Source organism: Mustela nigripes, chromosome 9 (assembly GCF_022355385.1).
Source record: "Mustela nigripes isolate SB6536 chromosome 9, MUSNIG.SB6536, whole genome shotgun sequence".
In the NCBI taxonomy this organism is placed as follows: Eukaryota; Metazoa; Chordata; class Mammalia; order Carnivora; family Mustelidae; genus Mustela; species Mustela nigripes.
The window spans coordinates 62,036,234-62,062,964 of NC_081565.1; the positions used below are offsets into that span (position 1 = coordinate 62,036,234).

General features: G+C 32.8%; 1 protein-coding gene across 1 annotated transcript in view; it reads left to right on the top strand.

Annotated features, from left to right (window-relative positions):
• Nucleotides 1–26,731, top strand: part of KIAA2026 (KIAA2026 ortholog) — a 163,709-nt gene that overhangs the window by 69,339 nt on the left and 67,639 nt on the right. Inside the window, exons 4-5 of the mRNA XM_059410141.1 lie at nucleotides 8,353–8,432; nucleotides 17,183–17,272. Coding sequence (XP_059266124.1) covers nucleotides 8,353–8,432; nucleotides 17,183–17,272 — 170 coding nt within the window. The remainder of the gene's footprint in view (nucleotides 1–8,352; nucleotides 8,433–17,182; nucleotides 17,273–26,731) is intronic.

The window sequence follows — 26,731 nt, forward strand, 5'->3', positions numbered from 1 at the left end:
CCACCCCTTCCAATTTCCCCCAACTCCCTTCTCCTCTCCATCTCCCCTTGTCCTCCATGCTATTTGTTATATTCCACAAATAAGTGAAATCATATGATAATTGACTCTCTCTGCTTGACTTATTTCACTCAGCATAATCTCTTCCAGTCCATCCATGTTGCGTCAAAAGTTGGGTATTCATCCTTTCTGATGGAGGCATAATACTCCATAGTGTATATGGACCACATCTTCCTTATGCATTCATCCATTGAAGGGTATCTTGGTTCTTTCCACAGTTCGGCGACCGTGGCCATTGCTGCTATAAACATTGGGGAACAGATGGCCCTTCTTTTCACTACATCTGTATCTTTGGGGTATATACCCAGGAGTGCAATGGCAGGGTCATAGGGAAGTTCTGTTTTTAATTTCTTGAGGAATCTCCACACTGTTCTCCAAAGTGGCTGCACCAACTTGCATTCCCACCAACAGTGGAAGAGGGTTCTCCTTTCTCCACATCCCCTCCAACACTTGTTGTTTCCTGTCTTGCTAATTTTGGCCATTCTAACTGGTGTAAGGTAGTATCTCAATGTGGTTTTAATTTTAATCTCCCTGATGGCTAGTGATGATGAACATTTTTTCATGTGTCTGATAGCCATTTGTATGTCTTCATTGGAGAAGCCTCTGATCATATCTTCTGCCCATTTTTTAATACGATTATCTGTTTTGTGTGTGTTGAGTTTGAGAAGTCCTTTATAGATCCTGGATATCAACCTTTTGTCTGTACTGTCATTTGCAAATATCTTCACCCATTCTGTGGGTTGCGTCTTTGTTTTGTTGACTGTTTCCTTTGCTGTGCAGAAGCTTTTGATCTTGATGAAGTCCCAAAAGTTCATCTTCACTTTTGTTTCCTTTGCCTTTGGAGACATCTTGAAAGAAGTTGCTGTGGCTGATATCGAAGAGGTTACTGCCTATGTTCTCCTCTAGGATTCTGATGAATTCCTGTCTCATGTTGAGGAAAACTGGACAGCTATATGTAGAAGAATGAAACTTGACCATTCTCTTAACACCGTACACAAAGATAAACTCAAAATGGATAAAAGACCTCAACGTGAGACAGGAATCCATTTAAAGGTTTTTTTGATTTATTTGACAGAGATCACAAATAGGCAGAAAGGCAGGGGTGGGGGTTGGGAAGCAGGCTCCCTGCTGAGCAGAGAGCTCCATGCAGGGCTCAATCCCAGGACCCTGAGATCATGACCTGAGCTGAAGGCAGAGACTTAAACTACAGAGCTACCCAGGCACCCCACTGTTCATATTTTTTAATAGAATTGGCCTTACACACTATTTTACAATCTCTTTTTTCCACATAACAATATACCATGAACATCTTTGTGTGACAAATAGATTTCTGCAATATTATTTAAAATGACTGCATGGGATTCTGTTACATATATTTTGTAGTTACTTAGCAAACTTTATTGGACATTTTGGTTGTTTTCATTAATACTCTGTTGTAGATTGTGTAAAAGTGGTAGAGTTTGCTGAAATAAAGTAGATTTTAAAAGGTAGAGGACTTTTTATAAAACCTGAAGAAATAGGCAAAAATGATTAAAGATACATTAATTGTTAGAAAAAGCTTATAGTGTTTTAAGTCACTCATATATTGGCTGTATAATATTCAGCCAATTTGGTTTGGAGGGTTTTCCTGCTCCTGAAGTGGTCATTATTTTTAATGAAATCATTTTGTGATAGCTCCTCTAGACTGGTTAAAATATATAAGTAGTGTTATTCTTTCATAAGTGAATAAACTAAGACTCAAAGGTGGTAAATAATTTGTTTTAATAATTGTTAAGTATGTAATAAAAACATAATAAAAAGTCAAATTAAGGGTAAATCAATGTGTGCTATAAGAAGTCTCAGAAGGTTTAACAGAGGATAAAGGACTTTGAAGAATAATGGGGATTGAATAAATGAAAAATGATTATTAATGTAAGCAAAAGCATGGGGTTATAATTAAGCTGGTGTCACTGAAAAAAAAGAGCATCGAGAAAAACTTAAGGAAAAAGTTACAAAGTTGAAGTTTTAGAAGCTGTTTGAATGATGAGAACATACCAATTTGGGGTGATCTCTTTCTGGGCAGGTAGTGTTATTTTAAGTAATTGAACCAGGTACCGAGTGCAAGGAAATGAGCTTAAAGTAAGACATAATGTATAAAAATCAGTAAGTTCCTTTATACAGAATATAATAATAATCAGTTAAGTTCCTTTATACAGTGTAATATATAATATTTGATCATATCCAGGCCCATTACTGTAAAAGATTTTATAGTTTTTTGTTGATAAGATTATAAAACCTATCTGTGGGTATCTTTATGGGGAAAATTTTTAGAGAACTAACTCAAGATGCGAAGGTACAAGAGAGTAAAAGAACTGATAGAACACCTTGTCCTTTAATTTTAATGCTTTGTTCTCTTTCCCCTCCAGAAATGAATACTCCTAATGCTAAATGTATGTCAGGCACTATTCTAAGCCTTTATACATATTTTCTCATTTGATTTCCATAAAAACTCCATTAAATGATATCATTATCCCTCAATATATGGGTTTTATAGATTTAAAAAACTGAGGCACAGAGAGGTTTATTAACTTGTCCAAAGTCACACAGCTAATAAGTTGCAGGATTAGGAGAAAGGATCTTTAGATGAGGGGATTGAAGGTAAATTTAGGAAGAGGAAATTTCTAAATCCAGATAAGGAATGATTACATGTCTATTCTATCACATTGACATCATAACTTGCAAGAGATTTACTACAAATTTTAACAACAGATTTAGTATTTAAGCTAAAGGGGAAAAAAAGAAATAGTTGTTCAGCCGCTATTGAATTATAAGACAGTGTTAAAAAAATTACCAGTATGATGAGAAATTTGCTTGTAAGCAAGAAGAATAGAAGAAAAATCAGTTGTTTTGTAAAGGTCAAATTGCTTGCTTAGAGATACAACACTCCAGTAACTTGTATAGAATACAAACATTTGCTCAAAACATGCACACTTAGTAAATAAAACATCAAATTTAGATTCCATTTCTGTGACTTAAGATTCTGGGTACTTCCCAGATTCACTAATAATGCAAATGACCTTGGCATTTTATTTTTAATAGTGATTAATATCTTAGTCTCCATTCACTTGCTATGATTCCTAAAATGAAAAAGCACTGAGAAGGTAGTGAGTGTGTTAGGATAAGATTTATATAGGCAGAGGGAGAGAATCTCCAGTGGACTCCATGCTTAGTGTGGAGCCCAACTTGGGGTTCCATCTCACAACCCCAGAATCATGACTTGAGCTGAAATCAAGAGTTAGTTGCAGGGCGCCTGGGTGGCTCAGTGGGTTAAGCCTCTGCTTTCGGCTCGAGTCATGATCTCGGGGTCTTGGGATCAAGTCCCGCATCGGGCTCTTTGCTCAGTGGAGAGTCTGCTTCTCTCTCTCTCTCTGCCTGCCTCTCTGCCTACTTGTGATCTCTCTCTCTCTCTCTCTCTCTCTCTCTCTCTGGGTGTCAAATAAATAAACTAAATCTTAAAAAAAAAAAAAAAAGTTAGTTGCTTAACTGACTGAGCCACACAGGAGCCCCTTAGGATAATTTTTGAATGTAGAAAGGCCAAATCTAGGAGGGCTTTGAAGTCTCTGAATATTTCAAGGGGCCAAAGAATGAGGGCAGGCAGGGAAAGCAAGTGAAGGAGAAGAGTAAAGATGAGGAGTAAGAGACTGAGGAAAGAAGAGTTGGTTTGGGGATAATAATAATCATTTTTTTAACTAAGAGGTGTATCTCCATATCCTAGAAGACTAGAGTTCTGTGCCTAAGCTATAATGTGAAATATATTTTTAGTTAATATTGTTTTTCTCTCAAGTTGGGTTTCCTTTACTACAGCTGTTTTCAACCTAGTTTTTAAAAAGCTTCCTAGGCTGCACTAATTACTAGGTCATATTAAGTTTTCCTTATCTATTTTCCAGGTACAAGCTGACGCTCACTTTTTGCCCATGTCTATGTTTTAGGCCCAAGAATTGTGTTGAAACTCCGCATATGCTTTAAATTGACTTCTGACTTTAGTACAATCCTAGATCTGAGAATTGTATTCTGTTTTACGGGATCAGGTGACAGGGCAGTGGGGTTAAATACCTGGAATGTGATCAAGCATGTGTTAGAGGAACAGAAGCCCACTGGGGGGCAGTATGTAACTTGTCCTGTGTATATCTTGCCCTGGAACAAAAACAGATTACCAAATAAAGGCTATATGGTTTTTTTTTTTTTTTTAAAGATTTTATTTATTTATTTGTCAGAGAGAGAGTGAGTGAGAGCGAGCACAGGCAGACAGAGTGGAAGGAAGAGTCAGAGGGAGAAGCAGGCTCCCTGCGGAGCAAGGAGCCCGATGTGGGACTCAATCCCAGGACGCTGGGATCATGACCTGAGCCGAAGGCAGCTGCTTAACCAACTGAGCCACCCAGGCGTCCCAAGGCTATATGGTTTTGTAGTATCCCATGCTCCATTTTAAAAGTAGTATAATAAAAAGGAAGAGCTGATTTTTACTGATGACTACAGGAAAATTTGTATTCAAATTCTTATGAAGGTGTAGACTGAAGACTTTAATAGTATATGCAAATTTTTTTTTTTTTAAGATTTTATTTATTTGAGAGAGAGGTTTTTATTTATTTGAATGAGAGGTAGGACTCCATCCTGAGACTCCAGGATCATGACCTGAGTGGAAGGCAGTTGCCCAACCAGCTGAACCACCCAGGCGCCCACATGTAAATCTTCTAATTAAAAGGGATGCTCTGAATTTGTCAGAATCAGATTACATTCCTGCAGAAGTTTTGAAAGAATGCAATGTTTTATCATAAAAAACAGCACGATTTTAAAGTGAGACAAGTCTAGTGCAAATATGTCTCAGTGCCTATTTAGCTACAAGTCCTCCCATCAATTTACGTATTGATATCCTGTTTCTTTATCTGTGAAAAATGAGGTAATCCTACCTTGCTGTAATCATTAAAAGAGTAATTGGAATACCAAATGCATAGTACTTAACATGGTGACTGGCATGTGGGTAGGAATCAATAAATGGTAACCAGGATTTTCAAGAGGTAGAATTACATAATGAAAAGAACTTGGACTTTGGAGTTAGAATCCCTGGTTATGGTGCTTACTTAAAGTGTAACACTTGAATAAGTTAAGTAATCTTTTGATCTTCAATTATTCCACATTAAAATGAGGTATTGCCAACCTTGGAGGGTTGTTTTGAGATTAACTGAGGTAATTTATTTAAATTATCTTGCTAAGTGTCTGATATATATATATAATAGAGTCTCAAATGTTAACCTTCTTACTACCACTTCTAGGTCATGTTGCGAAACTTTGGTGAAATGTGTAAATTATTTTAAGTTACCATCAGTGTTTTCTTCACTAAAAAATAAAAAAAACTCAGATGACCCTAATAATTATGAACAATTACCTGCTTACCTGCTTTCCTTTTCCTGTCTCCAGACTGGTGAAATTTCTGTTGAAAAGTAAGATTCTTCTATATAAGAATCATTTCTCATAACTTCTGTATGAAAAATGCTGTAAATATAAAATGAATAATGTGATTTCTATTGTCAACAATTCGACCTAGTAAGAATAAGAAACATAAATAGATCATTATAATACTGTATGATGTGTTATCTAATGTATATACAAAGTAAAATCGTAGCAACAGAGGACATATGAGTAAGAAGTGAGTTAATAAAAGAATTTGAAGAAGGTTAAAAAATAATACTTGGTTTGGACCCTTAACATCATGGCTTAGTAAGAGAAGTAATAGCAGTTAACATTGGTCGCTTAACTATGTGCCTAACAGTAGTCTAAGCTCTTTACATGTTTTAATTTCTTTAATTTTCACAAAGAAAGTAGATGTTTTATAGATAAACTGCATAAGGACATAAAGCAATTTGCAGTTATTAGGTGATTAGGACTGTTATTCAAACCTAGGTAGTTTAGTTCTAAAATTCAAACTTAAAAATCACAACACAATATTAGTTCCATTTACTTAATCATGTTTAAGTATCCTAATGACATAGTGAAAGGAAATATCCAGTAACCACTTCACCTGCTTAATCCATTAAAATAAGTGACTTCTGCAATTATCATATGGTTTCAACTTACTTGTGGAGTGTAAGGAATAACATGGAGGACATTAGGAGAAGGAAAGGAAAAGTGAACTGGGGGAAATCAGAGGGGGAGATGAACCATGAGAGACTATGGACTTGAGAAACAAACTGGGGGTTTTAGAGGGGAGAGGAGTGGGAGGATGGGTAGCCTGGAGGTGGGTATTAAGGAGGACCCGTATTCCATGGAGCACTGGGCATGGTACATAAGCAATGAATCTTAGAACACTGTATCCAAAAAAAAAAAAAAAAAAAACTTATGATGTATGATGTATTTTATAGTGACTAACATAACGCAATAAAAAAAAAAAAATAAAGTAAGAGTGACTTCTAGAGTTAACTGAAAATTTAGTACCTGAGTTTAGTGCCTATGTGGGAACACAGAGAAATTTATTGGGAGTATCAAGGGTGACCCTCTGTTGTTCTTATGAATAAATAAATATCAAATCAAATGATTTTTAAAAAGCTAATTAGAGCAGTGCTGTGGGTTGGGGGAATAAGGAAGGATTTCATTTCCTTCAAATTCTTTTTATATCTTTTTCAGACTTAGTAGGGCCATTAAATTTTTTCCTATAAATTTTAAAAAAGGGTAAAGGTAGTGTGTAGAAGAAAGGCAGTCTTCTGCCCAAATTCATGTGACCCCCTTGGGACCCAGTTTAGAAATTAATTGTACACAGTTTAGAAATCAATTACTCTAGCTATATTATAGAGATACCAATAATTTAATAATTTCTTCCTGAATATTGGCTAAGTAGACTACCTACTTACCTATTTTTGTAATTTAGTTGTGGTATAGGTTCTGTGTAAGTACAGAAACAAATAACAGTGATGAGGAGTATGCATATGTTAGGTTATTTTAATTAAAAGTAAACATCAAATGACAGGTTGATACTAGAACAAGACAGTAAAATCCATGTGAACCTCAGCAACTCAAAATTTGCAATAGTTCAATCATAGTATACATGCATTTTTATAGACAGAATTAGAGATAATCAAATTATAGTTCCATGATATGGTTAAAAAGGAATACAGGAGAAAATACAATTATATTGTAAATTGGAATTGTGCCTACAAGTTGAATAACATGTTGCAATCAAATGACCGTTTACATAGAGGATCATATCTGTATAGGAAAATATTTAGAAAGGAGCTATAGGTATTATGCTGAACAGAATTACTTTGTGTACTCATTTTCCCTTCTAAAAAATAGTAATTTTAAAGCTGATTTTAGCTTAGTAATGATTGTGAAATAAAGTTAACTTTTAAGTGTTTCTAATTAATTTTTTATTCCCTTACATAGATTTTCAGCTCTGGGAGGACAGGATTTCCATTTTATAGTTCTTTGTTGTCTATAAATTGTACAGTGCCCTGTATCTCATGTTTGTTGAATAATTAACAGTTTATTGAGTTTGCTATATGCAAGTGGAAACAAAACATACTTTAAGATGTTCTTTCTAAAAATAGTGATTATGTGCCTGTATGTCTCTCTTTTGTCATGTTAGATACACAGAGTAGATATGCTTCAATATGTGATATGAATTGGATTTCTTTAAGAATGTAGATTTATTTTCCCCAGTGTTTTCTGATTGCACAAGTGACTGGATGCACTTTTTAAAGGGAGATTTTTACTTTGTTTAAAACTGGTTATTGAATACTTCCAAAGGCAGCCAATTAAGTGAGTGCAGAGCTAAAAGAATAGAAAAACCTTGTTTCCTAAGCTGCTGAAAGGATTTTCACATTAGGTTGGCTTTAGACCCTAGTCTTCAGAGTGTAGTTTTATGCAAGTTCCTGACTATGGACGTCATTGTTAAAAGGTAAGTTTTTTTTTTTTTCTTATGTAATCTCATTTTAAGTTGTGAAGTAGATTTTAACTGAGCAGAAGTAATGTGACTTTTTTTTTTGCCAAGTCTTAGTATAATAAATTCTGATACCGTGCAACTCATTGCAGATTTTGATAGTTCTGTTCATATGTCAAGAAACCCGTGTTTGTTAATATGTCTGTTACAGGTAGTTATAGTTTAATGTTTACTTTTACTGGGGCTTGTTTTGATTCATCATTTTTATTTGACTCACTAGCAGCCATCTGTTAGTTATATTTTAACTTTCAAGGTTCTATGTAATTTGGTTTTTGTTAATGAAGTGCTATAAACAGTATTATGAAGATTTTCTCTTTTAATCTTGAAAGGAAAAAAATCCATATCTAAAAAAGCAGTCACAAAGAAGAGGAAAACTGTTACAAAGTCATCTGCTGTACCAGAATTTCAGGTAAATATTTCAATTTTGTCTCAACATTTTGTAGTTTAATTTTTTGCTTTAATGTTTGTTTATATTGTTCCTCAAGAGATTGGCTAAATTCCACTGTAATGGGCATACTTTCAATGAAATGTTTCCATCTATGACTTTTACCTCTTGGAGTACAAGGCATAGTTAAAATTGAATCTAATGTTTCAAAATTTTTACCTCCGTTTTTGTCTCTTTCTAGCCAAAAGTCTCTTTGATTTTTAAATGCTATACTGCTTTGTAGAAGTAGTTTAATAGAATATACATTATATATTATAAATATAATAATACAGACATTTATATAACATATTTATATAACAATATATGAAAGTAAGTATGTAAGTCTTCCAAGAATAAATCATAATTTGTAAATAATTTGTAAATAAGCAATTTATTTTAATTTTGGGGGCACTGTAAAAATGGTTGACACAAATCTTTTAACTCTTAGCTATATACGAACTTCAGAAAGAATATTAAGTAACATTTAATTGAATGGTCTTTAAACATTTCTGCAAAAAGAAAAAAAGTATACTTAGCGCCATATTATTATTTGAAGAGTTTTCATTTGTAGTTGGTACCAGAATAAGCAGAGATTCTCACTTCAAATAATACTTTTATTTTCTATTTTATAAAAGATGTGTTTTCTTCAAATGACCCTTTTTAAAACTTTCTTTGTATTACTGTGTCCAAACCAGTTTCAAAAGTTTTATAACCTAATACTTAGTTGCCAAAAAATAAGTGATGTTAAAATGAATTTTTGTCAGTCTCAAGTCAAGGAGAAAATAAAGGAGTAATAACTATGAAAATATTGATAATATATAATGTGAGATGATCATATATATTTGACTTTTTGAATATATACATTCAAAAATGTAGACATCTATTTTTCATTAAAAACCTTATTTTTGGAACTGTTTTCATGGAAGTTACTAATTGGTAAAAATTTAATATTTTTAAATGAGCAGTGAAAGAAAATGACAGTTTTCTTTTAGTATTTTAGGATAGAATATTTTTAATGATATTCTTAGAATGAATTACAAACATTTTTACAAAATCATTTTTTATAATATAACCTTGGTTACAGGATATTTAGCGGAAAATGTATGTTTACTGTTTTACTTGGAGGACTTTCTAATCATTGCTTATACCTCTTATCAAACTTGAATAGTATATTGTTATTCTTTCACTGATATCATCACAGCCTTTGCTGTTTTCCCCCTCACTCTCCCCCCTCAATACCTTAAAATATTCAATCCGGGAATATAAGTCTCAGAACAGATCTGGCCTGCTGTTGCTGTTTATCTCCATTCCTATCCCTAGTGAATGGACTTTCATATGTAATAAGTGGCGTAGACAGCATGGACAGTGTTTTTCAAACGGCAAATGGTTATTCATTAGTGAAGCATGAGATTAATCTAGTGGATTACATGACCAGCATTCCTTTTTTAAGCTAACAGTTAAAATAGAAAAGAAATTATGAGTGTCTCAGATATAGTAAGGGTAATACCGTTTCATGAAACTTTGGTTTTGATCTTGTGCTTATTGTACTGGCATGCAGTGTAAAATACATTTTTGACCATGGGTCATGAGCAAAAAAGTTTTTAAAAAGTTAAAAAAAGAACTAAATGATGCTTTGTCAATTACTGACCATTTGCTTATCACTCTCAGAAATTTAAGGTGAAATTTTGAATTTTGCCAAATTGAACTGTTTAAAATAAATAAAATCTCCTTCCTAGTTCTTAAGGTGTCCTAGAATGTCTGTGTGTGTGTGTGTGTGTGTGTGTGTGTGTGTGTGTGGTGCTAGGATGGGGAATAGACTTATGAGAACTGTGGTTCTTACACCTAGTTTATAACATGAATGCCATGGTATTACTCATAAAGAAAATTGACAGCTGTCTCCCAGGAAATAGGTCATTTGCTTTAAATAAGCAAAGAATAGGAGATGAGACAGTATTAGTCACTAGTAAATTTTATTGTTTCAGACAAAACCTATAGTTCTGCCTTTCAAAATAACTTTATATATAGTTTGTTTCTTTCATTATTTGGAAGTTCCCCACATGTAAGGAACTGACCATTATGTAATAAAGAAGCAAATTTATTTCCTTCCCGAAAGCTCTAGCAATGCCATTTAGCACCTCAGATTCTACAAATTATTCCTTTGTATTTTGTTTGGTTTTTGTTTTTGTTTTTTTGTTTTGTTTTGTTTTTAGAAAGGATGATAGGCATGGGGAAGGGTAGAGGGAGAAGGAGAGAGCGTCTCCATGCCCAGCTTGGAACCTAATGTGAGGTTCATAATCTCATAATTCTGAGATTGGACACTTAACCGACTAAACCACCCATGTGCCCCTGCAAATTATTTATTTTATCCAGGTTCTTTAAATATCACATTTCTAGTATTACACATAAAAGTACTTTATAGAAAAGTTTAACTGGAAGATTTTCTTCATAGTATTTATTCTAAAATATCTTTGTGTTAAAAATAATGAAGCTGTTGGTGGAGAGATATCAGATCCCTTTTGCAAAACCTGATTTATTTGTCAAAGGACTAGTCCATCTTTAAATTGATTTAAACATGCAAAGAGAGAAATGTGTTGAGGGATTAAATTGTGAAGTTTATTTTTTGTTAAGTCCTCATACATAAAATAAGTGAGTCCTGTTTTGACCTCAACTACTTTCTAATTTGTCATTGTTTTTGTTGACTTTTATTTTTTTTTAAAGCTAGAAATTAACCTAGTCTGCCTATTGGCTTCAGGAGGAGTCCATGTTTACTTACATGTACACCTAATATTTATTCCTCAGTTTAAGAAAATAATTATCCCACCTTTATTTAAGGTCTACACTGTAAAAACTAAAATGGTGGATTGCATTTATTTTTGTGTGTATTGTAAAGGGACTAACCATATCCATGCCACTTGTGTCAAGAGTTATGTCAGTGGTTCTCAAACTTTAGGTAGTATAAAAATAATGTGATGCCCTTATTAAAATGAAAATTCCTGGGTGTTATCTTCCAAGATTTCATCTTTGATTCAGTGGGTCCAGGTGGATACCAGTAATGTGCATAGTGGTTAAGCATATGGATTCTGGGACCAGGCTACATAGGTTCTAATATCAACTTTACCACTAACTCTGTATTCTTAAGCCCTTTGTACGTCCAGTTCCTTCTCTGTATAGTCAGGTCGTAATCATACCTACTTCATAGGGTGTTGTAAGGTTAAATCATAGAGCTTACTGTTTTATTCTTATTTTTTCAAGTAAGCATGCCACATGCTTCAGACCTAAGTAGTGTTATGAGTAGGAAAATCAATTAAGAATGGCTTAAAAGCATCTATCATTGACCTTTACCACTTTTCTTAGCTACTTAAGACCTTGAAATAATCTTGGATTTGGTCATATTTCATAAATCATAAAATATCATGATAAAGTCTATAATAATTTGAAAAGTGAAAAACCAAATAATATTTGCATCATTATGTTAATCAGAGGAAAAACTTCTGCTTAGCCCTACTATAGTGTTATGGTGGTTATAGTTGGCATATAGGGGAACTTAGGTTTTTTAATTTAGTAATAGATCCAAACTGTTAGGAAATACTTCTTTTTTAGTGTTTCGCATGTTGGTGATTTAAGCTTTTGTATCATATTTAACAATTATGACTTTGTTAAATTGTCTAAATTATTTATTTTACCAGTTTTGTAGTATAAGAAAGATTGTTAAGCTGAAAAGTAAATACCATTTTTCTTTATAAAGTTAATTTTTGCCAGTACACCTTTTTGAAATTTAATTGAAAAAGAAATCTAATATTATGTGAATTGTCATTTTGTACACAATTGTAACAAAGTCATAGAAAGTATTTTTAAAACTTAATGTGTTGTCTCAGTAAGATCAGTTTTTAAAATAATGTAAGAGCCTTAGTTACCATGACTTTGCTTTTCATTGGTAACCAGTATCTTTGAATGTAATGTATAACTGCTACTGTTGCATAAGTGTGACTTATTCTAAAAGTGCTTTGCAAAGAAAATCCAGAATCCAGATGCTAAGACTTATATAGTAGTATTGTTTTCAAATGTAAGCATAAATTGACGGATCCTTAACCTCTGAAAAAACTATATTTCTCCATTTAACCAGTGGAGAAACTAAAGATATGAAATAAAGTAACAGATTGAGACCATCAGTATAACAAGTTGAGTCCAGAATTAAATTGGAATTCAACTGCTTCACTGTGTTATGGACCTTTTGATTATATTATTTTGAATAATATGAATAATGTAAATGTAAATGTGAGTATTTTCAGCTTCAGCTTTTTGATTTCTTTCTAACAGTGTGTTTTACTTCCCCCTTAAAATTCTATTTTTAAATATTGTGCACTGAGAGAAACATGTCTCATTAATTTAATATAAATATCTTGTTAATCAGAGTTATTTTTCACATCCCACATAATATCCTATTTGCAGGTTTTGAAGCAGTCATTCTCCTTGTTATGGTAATCATAAGAAATGAGAAGGATTTTTCCTATCCTCATAGTTTTAAGATGTTAATATAATTTTAGTTTAAATACAATATGAAATTTGAATTTATACCATGAATTTAAAATTTTGCTTACAGTTTTTATAATAAAGTATAGGTTTGTTGTATTAGCAGAGTAATGAGTGAGAGATCCAATTTTTTTTAACCTATTCATTTTGACTTCTGCATTGTTTTCCCTTGGCTTTTTTAATTTACTGTATTGCTTTAGTTTTATATGCTACCTTATGTCCTTTTTGGAACAAAGTAATTGTCTGTAAACCCAAAGGGCATAATTTCTAATTTGAAGTAGTGATAAAGTAAGGAAGGATTTATTTTGCAAGTTTTCTGAGATAATGGTCATGGAGTTCTTTTGATCTCTACAGAACCTTCCCTCTCCCTCCATATATACACATTCCTGCTTCTTGAGTTGGAGAAGAGGGCCTTTTAATATTTATCATTTAATAGAAATGAAAGCTTAGGTATGAACTAAATCCTAAAACTATAAACACATATTCAATTGTTATTAGATTTTTTTGTCTTGTTTAGAAAGACCCCTTAAAGAATATCATATATTAGGAGGTAGATGAGTTCTACATTTTCTGGTCTCTCTAGAAAGAGATCAGATCAGTGATCTGATCTCCTCTACCCAGTCATCTTAGGTTACTTTACCTCCGTTAGTTTTAATTAGTTTGAATATGAGTTGGAAAGATACCTTTTTAGTCCAAAAATTACATATTTTTAGTCCTTTTCGGCTCTTAAGATTTATGATTTTGTGGCTCTGTCATGGGTTGCCTCAAGTGAAATGTTGAGGGACAGTATAAGGTATAAAGCCTTCAAGAGGTTTTCCTGGAGGATAAAACTCTTGGTAATTTCTGTGGTATGACTGAAAACCTCTCATGAGTGTTAACGGTATGCTCCAACTGTGATCTGACCTGCCGTGTAGCTTTCCTTTTTCATCCCTCTTGGCCCTGAGCCTCAGATATTTTTTTCTAATCCAAGGTAATGAGGAGGTTTTAATAAGGTGTTTTACTTTGTTAAAAAAAAAAAAAAATGCTTCTGTTTTCCTTATAGATGAACTTTATTTATTGGATTGATTTTGGGTTTTTGTTTTGTTTTGTTTTGTTTAAAGATTTTATTTATTTATTTGACAGACAGAGATCACAAGTAGGCAGAGAGGCAGGCAGAGAGAGAGGAAGGGAAGCAGGCTCCCCGCTGAGCATAGAGCCGGATGTGGGACTCAAGCCCAGGACCCCGGGATCATGACCTGAGCTGAAGGCAGCAGCTTAACCCACTGGACCACCCAGGCACCCTTGTTTTGTTTTTTTAAGATTTTATTTATTCATTTGACAGAGAGAGATCACAAGTAGACAGAGAGGCAGGCAGAGAGAAAGAGGAAGCAGGCTCCCCACCAAGGAGAGAGCCCGATGCAGGGCTCGATCCCAGGACCCTGGGATCATGACCTGAGAGGAAGGCAGAGGCTTTCTCTGAGCCACCCAGGAGCCCCAGGCATTGATTTTGTTTTTAAAAGCACCATTTGAAGTTGAGTCAAGTTTAAAGGCCACACATATGCCTTACTATGTAAAAGAGAAAGAATATAGGGTATACTGGCTTGAGTCAGATTATATTTTCTTTCAGTATTAGTAATAGTTACAATTAGTAACAATAGAATTATGTTTCTATATGTGAATTTTCTCAGCTGAACTTGGCCCTATATTTTCCGTTATCTGTATTAAATATATATTATATCTATTTGTAGAGAGTATAGAAAGGGCTTATAAATTGTTATGTAACTATTAATTCATTTTAAGATGAATTCAAAGTAAGTATTGCTAAAATATTTTCACCCTCAAATTCAATAAAATTTATGTTTGAAGTTATGTCTTATAAGGAATATTTATCTTATCATTGTGCATTTAATTCAGCATTTTATCCGCTGTTTGGAAATTAGTCTTTTTGAATCTTCATATTCCTTAGCTACATAGTACCAGAATATTTCAGGAGCCATGAAAATTTGGAATTCATAATCATTTAGTACCTTACTGCTTAAAAGTATGATCTGCAGCCCATACCTGGGAACTTGTTAGAAATGAGAATCTCAGGTCCCACCTCAGACCTACTAAATCAAAAACTCCATTTTAACAAGATTTCCAGGTGATTCTTACGCACATTAAAGTTTGAGAAGCACTGATTTACTTACTAACCAGGTAAGCCACTTCAAAGTACTGGTTTATATAGCCATATAGCTCTTAAGCTGTGGAAATCATTCAGTTTGACGTCAGAACTGTGTTCTTCTTCCTTTAGATAGAATATAAATATTTGTTGATTCCATGAATTGAAAGATTTTAATTGTCTTAGAGTGTGTCTAGTTGTAGAGGTGTATGTTTTCATTGTTACTCTTAAGTTTCTACAAACTATATACAGAAAATGTACCCTTATTCCTTGTATAATGAGACATCTAAGATACAAGTGAAAATTCTTCTGAGATTTGCCATCTGTGCAAATGAGAAATCTATGTTGTGATATTTAGTGCACCAAGTTCAGTGAAATGGCATGTAAATATCTGCTAGTTCTGTGGCACATATAATTTGCTGATCAAAATAGCAGATTATACAATGAGAAGTTTATTTCCCACTGAGCTCTTACTAAAAACCTGATGTAGGTACAACAAGATAGAAGTGGAAGACATTACAAAGTTCCAGAGGCACTTCCATAGTTGTTTTGTCCACTGCTCACAGGCATTTCTTCCATAACTCTAGATTTGGCAAATGGGCATATGTATTTTACAGTAAATATCAGCAGCACTGTTCTACTACATCATTATGTCCTGTTTTCTCCTCTGGAATTATTTAATTTGGGTTTCTTAAATGCGTATTTTCTCTGCATTGTCAGTTCTTTGAGTTTGAAATTATGTAGACATTTCCAATAATAATTTTAATACTAATTAAAATAATATCTGTGATAATTTTTCTTAACCTATTAGATTGAACCATATTGTCATTTATGTAGATCAAATGCCCTGTGATTTCACATGCTATTATATAGGAAGTTGAAAGGGGCCCTACTTTCCCATTTTTGTCACAGTAGTCACTAGAAATGATCTTGTTGTAACCTCCTTTTCTTTTGTTGTTTTTGTTTTCTTATACAAGAAATACGCCTTTTAGGAAAACAATACCCTTACACAAAGATTCATGAATGTAACAAACATGGGCTGATATAATCTTATGGTAAATTAATAGTTTTCTAAGTATAGTATTTTTTTTTAATTATCACAGTATAAACATTTACAAGACTTTGATTAATCTACAACTTTTCCTCTCTATGTGCTCGTCTTTTTTTTTGTTTGTTTTAGAAACCTATTTCTTTTTTGTTACAGATTTTTAAAAAATATGAGCTTAAATTATTTTAGGAAAAAAGTTAAATATATTAGGAAAAACTAATTTTTTTAAGAACTAAAACGTAGTAATTAATATTTTGGTTGTTGCTGACACTTCACTGTTTAAAGCTTTAGTAGTTAATACAAACTAGTTTGTATTAACTCATAATTTGATTTGATTGCTCATAACTAAAACCCAATTATTTTGGCCATTTGCCAGTATTACCAAGGTGAAGTAAAATGAACATAATTATGAAGGAAAATAGATAACTATCTGTAGCAATGGTTTTATTAAAGATTACTAAGATCATATTAAGAATGGGTACTTAAATTCATTTACTTTTTTGAATATATTACAGACAGTGGAAATCCTTCTTTCTTAGCAATGCCAACAGCAGTATAATTATTTTAATTGTATAATTAGCGAACCAAATCAAAGGTATGATGACAGTTCTCCAGGGGTGCATTTATTCACCAACTAGGAGACTGCCTGATGAAGCATTTCTTAAAGGTGATTTAGTAACCTGTGAAATCTAGGGTGAGTTTCCAGATCTTTGTCATTCTGGGCTGAAAGTTAATAATGTTAAGAAAGTATCTGGATTATAAAGCAAGCTGAGAACAGGGAAGTGTGGTATGAAACCACCAGTGTTGAAATTTCAGCTATTTTTATCCTAAGCCTGAAGTTCATGCATTATAAAAATAGTATCTTTTAAAATATAAACTTGTGGGGCTTTCTTTGCTTTTTGCTATTACAAATACAAATAATTGTGAATTTAGTATATGTTAAAACAACTTCTGTTACCACATTTTGGTTGTTTTATATTATGTGTTATCAAGCTGTGTTTTTGTGTTTTATTTTAGCTTATTTGCACTAATCTTGATGAACTCAGGGAATTAATCACAAAAATCGAGAATGAACTCAAAGATCTGGAAAACAGTAGAAAAAAATCGGTAGGTGTTGATCCAAAAGTTCTGTCTATTATTATCAGCATTAAAATTTATTCCTGCTTTTTTTTCAAGTCTTGTTCTCCTGGATTACATAAAAAATTGCAATGAAAAATAGAAACACTGTTCCTTTTGTTTCTCCTGTGTGGTCTAGTTTTCATTTTTCATAACAAAAATGGTACCAAGGCAAGTAAATTAATTTTGTTTGCCTGGTTTATATCAGGTATAGTTTTAAGTATTTCCCATTATACTGGTTGGTTGTTTTCTGACTGGTAGTTTTTTGGGAAATGCTTACGTTGCAGATATTCTTTATTAATAATTATATGCTTTTAATGAAAGTTTATTGCTTAGTAAAATAAAGATTTTAATAACTGTGATATAAATAACAGATACAAATTGTTTAGTCCTGCCCCAGATGTTTTTGATACATGCTTAACAGTATGTCTTTTTAAAACACCTCAATCAGCTGAAGATCTTTTTTAAACTTTAACTATATATTCTAAATTCACAATTTTACCTTCATTTTTTATTCTTGTAGGAATAGAATATAAAGGCATTATATTTATTCACTTAACACTTGCTAAAACACTCAATTATGTAATTCATTAAATCACTAATACTTGTTTAGCTGACATTCAGTGATACTGCAAATTCAAAACTCAGTTATACACCAGTAAATAAACGAGGGAGGCTTTAAACACTGCAGAAAACCAATCATTATTTTAAAAATCCCTGGGTTTTATGCCTTAGGAATGCCATGAAGCCACTCAATTTTAGGTCTTTGCTCAGAACCTATTAATCTAGAATTATGTATAAAATAAGGATAGTGAAATAGCAAGCTGCATTTCAGCAGATTTGTAGTAGTCATTTTATCTGCTCTCTAGAAAAGACTTATTGGTAGCACTCTGAAGGAAAGAGACTTAAGTGCCATAAAAATACAACTTTCTGAGGTTATTTAATATAGGTATAAAACAGAGTCAGGCATTTCAGAAGTTTCATGTGATATCCTTGAAAATATTGATATAATATAAGAGGTAGAATAGAAAAATGTTCATAGTGATAACCATCAATTAACAAGAAAACATTATATTGAAGTATATAATCCTAGAATGTAGAAAACTATATATATTTTAGAAATATTTCCATTAAAAATGGTTTAGACCCTCATTAGATTCTTATATGTTCATATATATGTATGTATACTTTGTATATATACACATACATATTTTTTATATATACACATATGTATATATGTATTCTTTGTGTGTGTGTACACATATGCACACCAGCTGTTTTAAAATTTATCTCTGTGATGTATTTCCCAAACAATATTTATATTAGAATATTTTCTCCTCAACAAAGCTGTTTTTAATATATTTAATGTTATATGCTCATAAAGGACTGATTCTGTCCTTTAATAGGAAAGAGTAGTCTTTTAACCAGGGTGTTATTTACAATTTTTGCAGAAGCTGTTTATTTTTAGTGAGTTGTCTGTTCTTCATGAGTCTAAATAGAAACTTAGTTAAATAAATTGCTAATTGTTTTTTATGCTGCAGGTAAACATAATGTATGCATCTTAACTTGTTCCCATATTATAAATTAGGGATTTTTGTTTTTAATGAATAGTTTTATGCATAATGTACTTAATTTATAGCTTGTATTGTAAAAGCAAAAGACTTCTTTAAGGATCCTAGAGTTTTCCTGTAAAGTCTTCTACCTAACTTCCATATTCCAAGGTATAAGCATATTGCCTTCCTTCACAGGAACAAGTAAAAAAGTGAAAGAATACATAGATTTCAAATAAACATTGTAGTCTTTGAAGCCATGTTTATAAGAAAATTTTAGGTTACATACAGGGTTTAATTGATTAAGTTTTGTGACTCTAAATTTTTAACTTGTCCATGACTCTTAGAATTTGCATATTATTTTTTTCTTTTTAAGATTTTATTTATTTGAGAGAGAGAGCTCAAATGTGGGGAGGAGGAGAGGGAGAGGGACAAGCAGACCCTGTGCTGAATGCTCTAAATACTCTAAAACAGTATTTAGAGTCAAAGCAATTTGTTACTCATCATCAAGGCAGGGGCCCAAGATAGGGCTCAGTCCCAGAATGCTGAGATCATGACCTGAGCCAAAACCAGGAGTTGGACACCCAGCTGACTGAGCCACCCAGGCACCCCGCATATTAGTTTTTTTTGTTGTCTTTTTTTTATAGACAGTATTAGCAGTAGCCTTTATTATAAATTTTACAGTGTTTCAAAATCATTTCATCAGCATTCACACTCAGATTCTCAGAATTGTATAACACATTTTAAGTTTAAAGGAAAACTTAATATCTTACAAAAATGAACAAGTGTTGTGTTCAATTCATTTATTTAATTTTTAATAATACATACACTAACAAGTTATTTACATATTGTTTAAACCTACTTAACTCAAAAAAATAGCATTCTCTGGTTAAACAGATGGCTAAATCTATCTATTGCTTATTATACACAATAGTCTTAAATACTAAATTTCTCTTAAGCACTTGCTGAGGAGCTCCATTTTTTTTATTTTTTTTTTTATTTTTTTTTTTATTTTATTTTTTTTTTTTTTAAAGATTTTATTTATTTATTTGACAGAGAGAAATCACAAGCAGATGGAGAGACAGGCAGAGAGAGGGGGGGGGGAAGCAGGCTCCCTGCTGAGCAGAGAGCCCGATGCGGGACTCGATCCCAGGACCCTGAGATCATGACCTGAGCCGAAGGCAGCGGCTTAACCCACTGAGCCACCCAGGCGCCCATGAGGAGCTCCATTTTTTGTATGATTATTCAAAATAAGAAAATATTACTGGAGTACCTGGTATTATCTCCGCACTTTCATGAACATACAGGTTTAAGTAGCAGATGGTGGTCCAGTCATCATCTTATGAACAGTCATTTTATGACTAAATGTCTTTGAATAATTTCCAAACAGGTGTACCTATATTACTCTTTCATCTCTACACTTGACATTTTAGATTCTTCTAAGAAAGGCAGGAGCAACAGTGATTCTACACTTTTAATTTAACTGGAGATTTAATCTATTGTTTTTGCTTTGTTTTGTTTGGTTTGGTTGGGTGGGTGTTTTTTTTTCTTTTGTATTCACTTGGGAATGTCCACTGAGATTTGGACAATACAGACTAAGTTACTAATAGCCCAAGATAGACCTAAGCCAAGGTTAGGGAAAGAATTCAGCTAATTTCTTTAGATATTTTCACAGGTGATTAAGGGTCAATTCAGTGGTTAAAAAGAACAAATATATTTATTCAGTTTGTTCCAATATCAATGTGCCTCTAAAGTTTTATGTATCATGTGTCTAAATATTTTTGTCCAGTAAGTTGACCGTAATTATGTGTTTGTAAATACTAATCTATTTCCCAATTTTTATTATATTGGCCAACAAATTCTAATAATTCAATGGAATTTGTTAGTTTAATATAAATTCTTAAAATGTCACAAATATGAGGACTGTCTTTAATTCATTGTAGATACAACATAAATTTTCATTTTTTTTCTCTTCTGTTGCAAAAAAAGTCATTAATGTATAAAACAATTTTTTTTTTAAGATCATTTATTATTTATTTATTTATTTGCCTGTGATAGAGGGAGAGAAAGCGAGCAAGCACAGGCAGACAGAGAGGCAGGCAGAGGCAGAGGGAGAAGCAGGCTCCCTGCCGGGCAAGGAGCCTGATGTGGGACTCGATCCCAGGACGCTGGGATCATGACCTGAGCCGAAGGCAGCCGCTTAACCAACTGAGCCACCCAGGCGTCCCTAAAACAATTTTTTTTGACTTTTAAAATTCTCATGTTATGCTTTGTAAGAAATAGTAATATATTTGAAGTTCAAGCATTCTTAGGAATACATTATACAAAACATAGTTTCAAAACTGATGCACAGTAAATAAACATGATGGATGAATAAATTTCAGCCAAATTTCCACACATTGAGGTTTCACATATGATAATAGGTAATGTGATTCTGATTTTCGTTAGTATATTTGACACACAGTGTTAGTAGTTTTAAAATATGTTTTCTGCTCCTCAAGAAATAGAAATTCTTGGGGCTATACTTAATGGGGATAATCTTAATGAGATTACTAACATATAAACTATTCCCCTTTAAACTGCCTAAAAGGTTTTTTCATGAATAGCTTATAATGACCACAAAGCTTAATGGTAGCGATAGACTGTAAATGTTTACATTTTAGTATCATTTCTTATTTTTCTATGGAAACCAATACTGATTATGATAGATGTTAGTTGTAAGAATAACTTTACTGGATGTTTATACTAATATTAAATACTAGTTTGTCTGCCATCATTTGGAAATAAGGTGTTTCACTTAATGAATTTTCTAGATAACCAAAACCTGAACGTTAGGATGATATTTCTTTTTTTTTTTTAATTTCTTATTTTAATTACTGAATGACAAACTTCTGTGCCTCCTTTTACTCTATTGAAAAAAATTTTAACCCTTTTTTGATGAGTCAAGGATCATTATGAATATCCATAAGTATACTCATATTCTAAAAATTTATTGATATCAGTAACTCTAATTAAACATTTACCAAAAGACCTTTATGCTATATATTTTGAAGGTGTGTGTTTGTTTTTTTGCTTTTGTTCTCTTTCCTCATTGTCTGTTGTTTCTTGTTTTTGTGCATGTATTTGCCCTAGCTGATATACTGTGAATTACAAAACAAGTAACAATATTTAAGTTATTTAAGTCCAATAAGAATTGGACTCATAGTAAGGACCTGAGAGTCTTCTTAATATTAATTAAGAAATTAAGTGCATGAACTTGTGATACATTTCCTGTGGGCTTCCTTCACTATTGCCAGACAAATAGAGTATTAATTTTGATCTTCATAAGAAGTTATCACTGTCACAACTAAAACAGTATTTAGAGTCAAAGCAATTTTGTTACTTATCACCAACTTTTATATGTATCAAAGCGGCTCCAATAAAAAGGGGATGTATTCCATATAGACATTTGTTTGTCATGAATGCCATTGCTAAAGATAGAAATATCTATGTGATAGAGGATTTAACATGAATTTGTGCACACACCTCACTTCTTTAGAAGATTTCTTCTCTGGAGGGCCTTTCCAGGTAGTTTTTCCTACCAAAGCAACAAGGAAGAATTATCCCACTCCTCACCCTTGTCAGCATGTCATTATAAAAGCTTTCCTAACCTCTTGGAGGTTTTGAGCTACTCATTGTATTAGAAGATTTAGTCTTTTAAAATCTAGATTGTTGACTTATTCTTGTAAGGCAGCTAATCTCATTTATAGTTAATAATGTAAGGGGAGAAAAATACTTTAGTTTTCTTGAGTTTGTTCTAGCATACTTGGTACCATTACTTTATGTAGGAACTTATTCAGAAAAGGCTCAGCATCCTTTGGATCCAAAGTGTTACATATCTAATTTTCTACCTGAGATTTGTTTAAAGTGAGATATCTGGTTGAGATAATAGAAATATATAGTTTGACAGTTTTTAAATTTTGTCTTTCTCATTATCATTGAGATGATAGGATTCTTTAATTAGCTAAAGGAGAAATCATAGTAACATTTTTATTTTTGTGGTTTTAGTCAAGAGATAAAATTTGCATTTTGCCTAATTATTTGGAAAATATCTGTTTAAATTGAGGAAATGTATTAGTTTTCCAGAAAGATAGAACCAAGATATTGATAAATTTGCCTGATCCTATTGTATTTGAAATTTATTAGACATTATTACTCTCTAAATAATCAAAATTGGAAAATTTTGTAAGGCTTATAACAAGTGATAGTATCTCTGAGTTTTACATGTGACCCTTTTTTTTCCGATATCTGCCTAATTTCCTTATGTCTTATGTCATATTTTAGATTTTCAAATAGGTTTCAACCTATTTTTCTTTAATAAGAAGAAATCCATAAAGAAACTGGATATAAAGGAAAAGCGTGAACAATTTGGCCAAAAAGTACAAGATATTATTTATAAGAAAAGAAGCTTTGTCTGGATTGTATAATGATGAATGATAGTCTTATCAATATAAAGAAACTAAAATTTAAAGTACAAGACTTTTTTTCTTTTCTAATACATCTTTTGTTAGTTAGATAACTCAACACTTAGGATAAATATCACAGTCAATATGTTAAAAAAGTTATAAAACTGCCTTGCTCTTTGATCTTCATCCTGTTTGGAATTTAATTTTTATTTTCCTCATTTCATGCCCCCTTCCTCCCAAAAAAAGAATTTACACAGTGGTGTGTTCAGCAGACTACCTCTAATAGTGAAAATTTGGAAAAAGCCTCTATGTCCAATAGTGGGAAGATGACTAACCAAACAGTGTTAACACAGTGGTATATCATATAGCTAGTAAAATAAAATATTTACAGATCATTGTTACTATATGGAAGTATTTGTGAAATGTTAAATTTTTTTAAGAACACAAAATAAGATGAGCCTAATGATTACAATATATAAAAATACTTCTTAAAAAGAATTGGAAGGGAATTGAAGTAATGAAGAAAATTAATCTTTATTATCTTCTTAAAATAATTTAAATTTATCATATAATAATGATATGTCTCTTGCCTAACCAAAGGCTGTACATTAGAAAGATCAAACAGAGATATCAGAAGCTTGGATCAAATGGTGACATCCCATTTTTGGGTCACAGAGTTCTGTATAAGCCACTAGTTACCAATCCGGTATGATCCCAACCCCACCCCCTTCCCCAAGAAGTCTTCTGGCAATGTCTGAAGACATTTTTGGTTATTGAAGAGGTGGTACTGGCACTTAATCGATAGAGCCCTGCAGTGCTGCCAAAGGTATCCTACATTACAGTGATCCTATAAGGCAGATGATAACGCCCTGCAACAAAAAATTATCTGGCTTCAAATGTCAGATGTGTGGAAATTGCAAAACCCTAACATAAGCCTGTATTTGCTAAGGGCCCTATTCTCTCACTTTTCTGCTGCTGCCAGTTTACTATGGGGAGAAAATGTTTTGAAAGTTGGGTAGAAATCAATGAAATCAGACACCCAATCCCATAATTGAGAGTACTTTATTGGATAGAAGTATATTAGATATACTTCTACTTCAGACTAGTGAAATTTGTGAATGTTAATATTCATCTTTACCTTTTATGATTCCATTAGATAGTTAAAAAAAGATTCTTAACTTTATATCCAGCTGTTTTCAATTTATTATGATTTATGGCCTCTCTCAAAGATGTTCATCATTTACCTTTATCTTCCTTTGTATAGGAAATGAAGTGGTTACAATTAACATGATTATATATGTATTTGTTTATTTTTAGAAAGGTGATATAATGTGTCTTTAAAAAGTGAAGAAATAGGGCGCCTGGGTGGCTCAGTGGGTTAAGCTGCTGCCTTCGGCTCAGGTCATGATCTCAGGGTCTTGGGATCGAGGCCCGCATCGGGCTCTCTGCTCAGCAGGGAGCCTGCTTCCTCCTCTCTCTCTCTCTCTCTGCCTGCCTCTCTGCCTACTTGTGATCTCTCTCTCTGTTGAATAAATAAATAAAATCTTAAAAAAAAAAAGTGAAGAAATAGTAAGGAATAGAAAGAGATAAATAGAAAAATATAGCCAAACTATGTTTAAAGCTTACATGAAATTATATAGACCCCCAAAACATAATTGCATATAGTATAAGCTTATATAAGACAAAGGGACTATTTATACATTAATCTTACTTTCTAACACCTATAACAGAAATTTTATTATAATGAAGGATTATGGGATTTTTCCTTCCTCTCTCCATTCCATATCCATGTGTTCACAATGAGGCATCAAATCAAAATTATTTTATAGCTCACTGTTTAGAGTACAAAATCTATTAAAGTGTAAGAAGTATTAGATACATTTAGAGTCCTGAATATGCCCTAATTAACTTTATTTAATGCCTTTTCTTGTAGATATGGTTGTAGTAATCTCTAAATTATCCTTAAAATTAGTTTTTTACAGTTACATCATTATATATATCCTTTTGTTAAAGATTTTATTTATTTATGTGACAGAGAGGGCACAAGCAGGGGGAGCAGCAGAGGGAAGGGAAGAAGCAGGCTCCTTGCTGATTAAGGAGCACAACTTGGGGCTCGATCCCAGAACCCTGGGATTCATGACCTGAGCCGAAGGCAGACAGATGCTTAACTGACTAAGCCACCCAGGCGCGCCTGTATCATTTTCTTATTCTAGATTTACTGGTAAACTACTGGTTAACAAAACTGAAAACAATCTCAGCTGTTGGGGGAAAAATCACTTTGTCTTTAAATAGCCGTATTTAAAGCTTTTAAAATACTAAAACACCCTTTTGGAAGTCATGTACAACAGATAAAATAAACTTCTTTACCTGTGTTAGTTACAGTTTCAAGTCTTATTCATAAGGCAAGTACTTCCTCAGTGCCTTCTGTATGTTATGTATAGTACCAGGAATTTGGATCTGAAATTAAAACAAAGTCCTGTCCTCAAAGAATTCACGTAAGGGCTTAAGATTTTATTCCCAACACTGGTGATAAATTTTTAATTTTAATCTAGGTGAGTTGGGCTATCATCTGTCCTTTTATAAAAGACTTAATCTTTTCTTTTCAAGCATTCAGAAGTCACCATACACTCCAGACACTTGGCTCACTTCCCTTAATTACATGTTTATATGTTTGGAAATAGGGTGGAGGGGTAGGTAACATGCATTTTATGAAGAATCAAATGGTAACTAACTGACATGCTCAAAATAATAGCTATTATATAAAAGCTAGATGACAGGAAATGTGAACCAGAGCAATTTATGACTGGTAAGACAAAACTTCAGTTAGTACTGAATTACCTAAGAATGAATTATCCACATTTATCTATGGCAAATCTTATCCCTTGGGTATTTTTTTAACATTTTATAACTACTCAGCTAAGAAATAGATTTTAACCCTTGTTAATAGTGCCAAGTGTTTCTATTTATTACAATTTGGCATAGTTTGAATCCCAACAGGGAAACTTTCATAAAAAGAATTATTTGAGGGGTGCCTGGGTGGCTCAGTCAGTTAAGGAGCTGCCTTTGGCTCAGGTTGTGATCCCAGGGTCCTGGGATCATGCTCTGCCTCTGACTCCCTGCTTAGTGAAAGTTCCCTTCTCCCTCTGCACCTCCCAGCACCCCCTTCCGGACTTGTGCTCTCTCTCTCTCTCTCAAATAAATAAATAAAATCTTTAAAAAAAAAAAAAGAAATATAGATCATAAAGAAATTTGAACAGTGCTTAAAGTCACTTTATTAAAATGTAACAGTAATTTATAATGATGACTCAGGTCACTGAGAGTTCAATTTTATTCAAACAAAGAGGCAACCCACGGAATGGGAGAAGATATTTGCAAATGACAAAAGGTTGATATCCAGGATCTATAATGAACTCCTCAAACTCAACACACACGAAACAGGCAAACATATCAAAAAA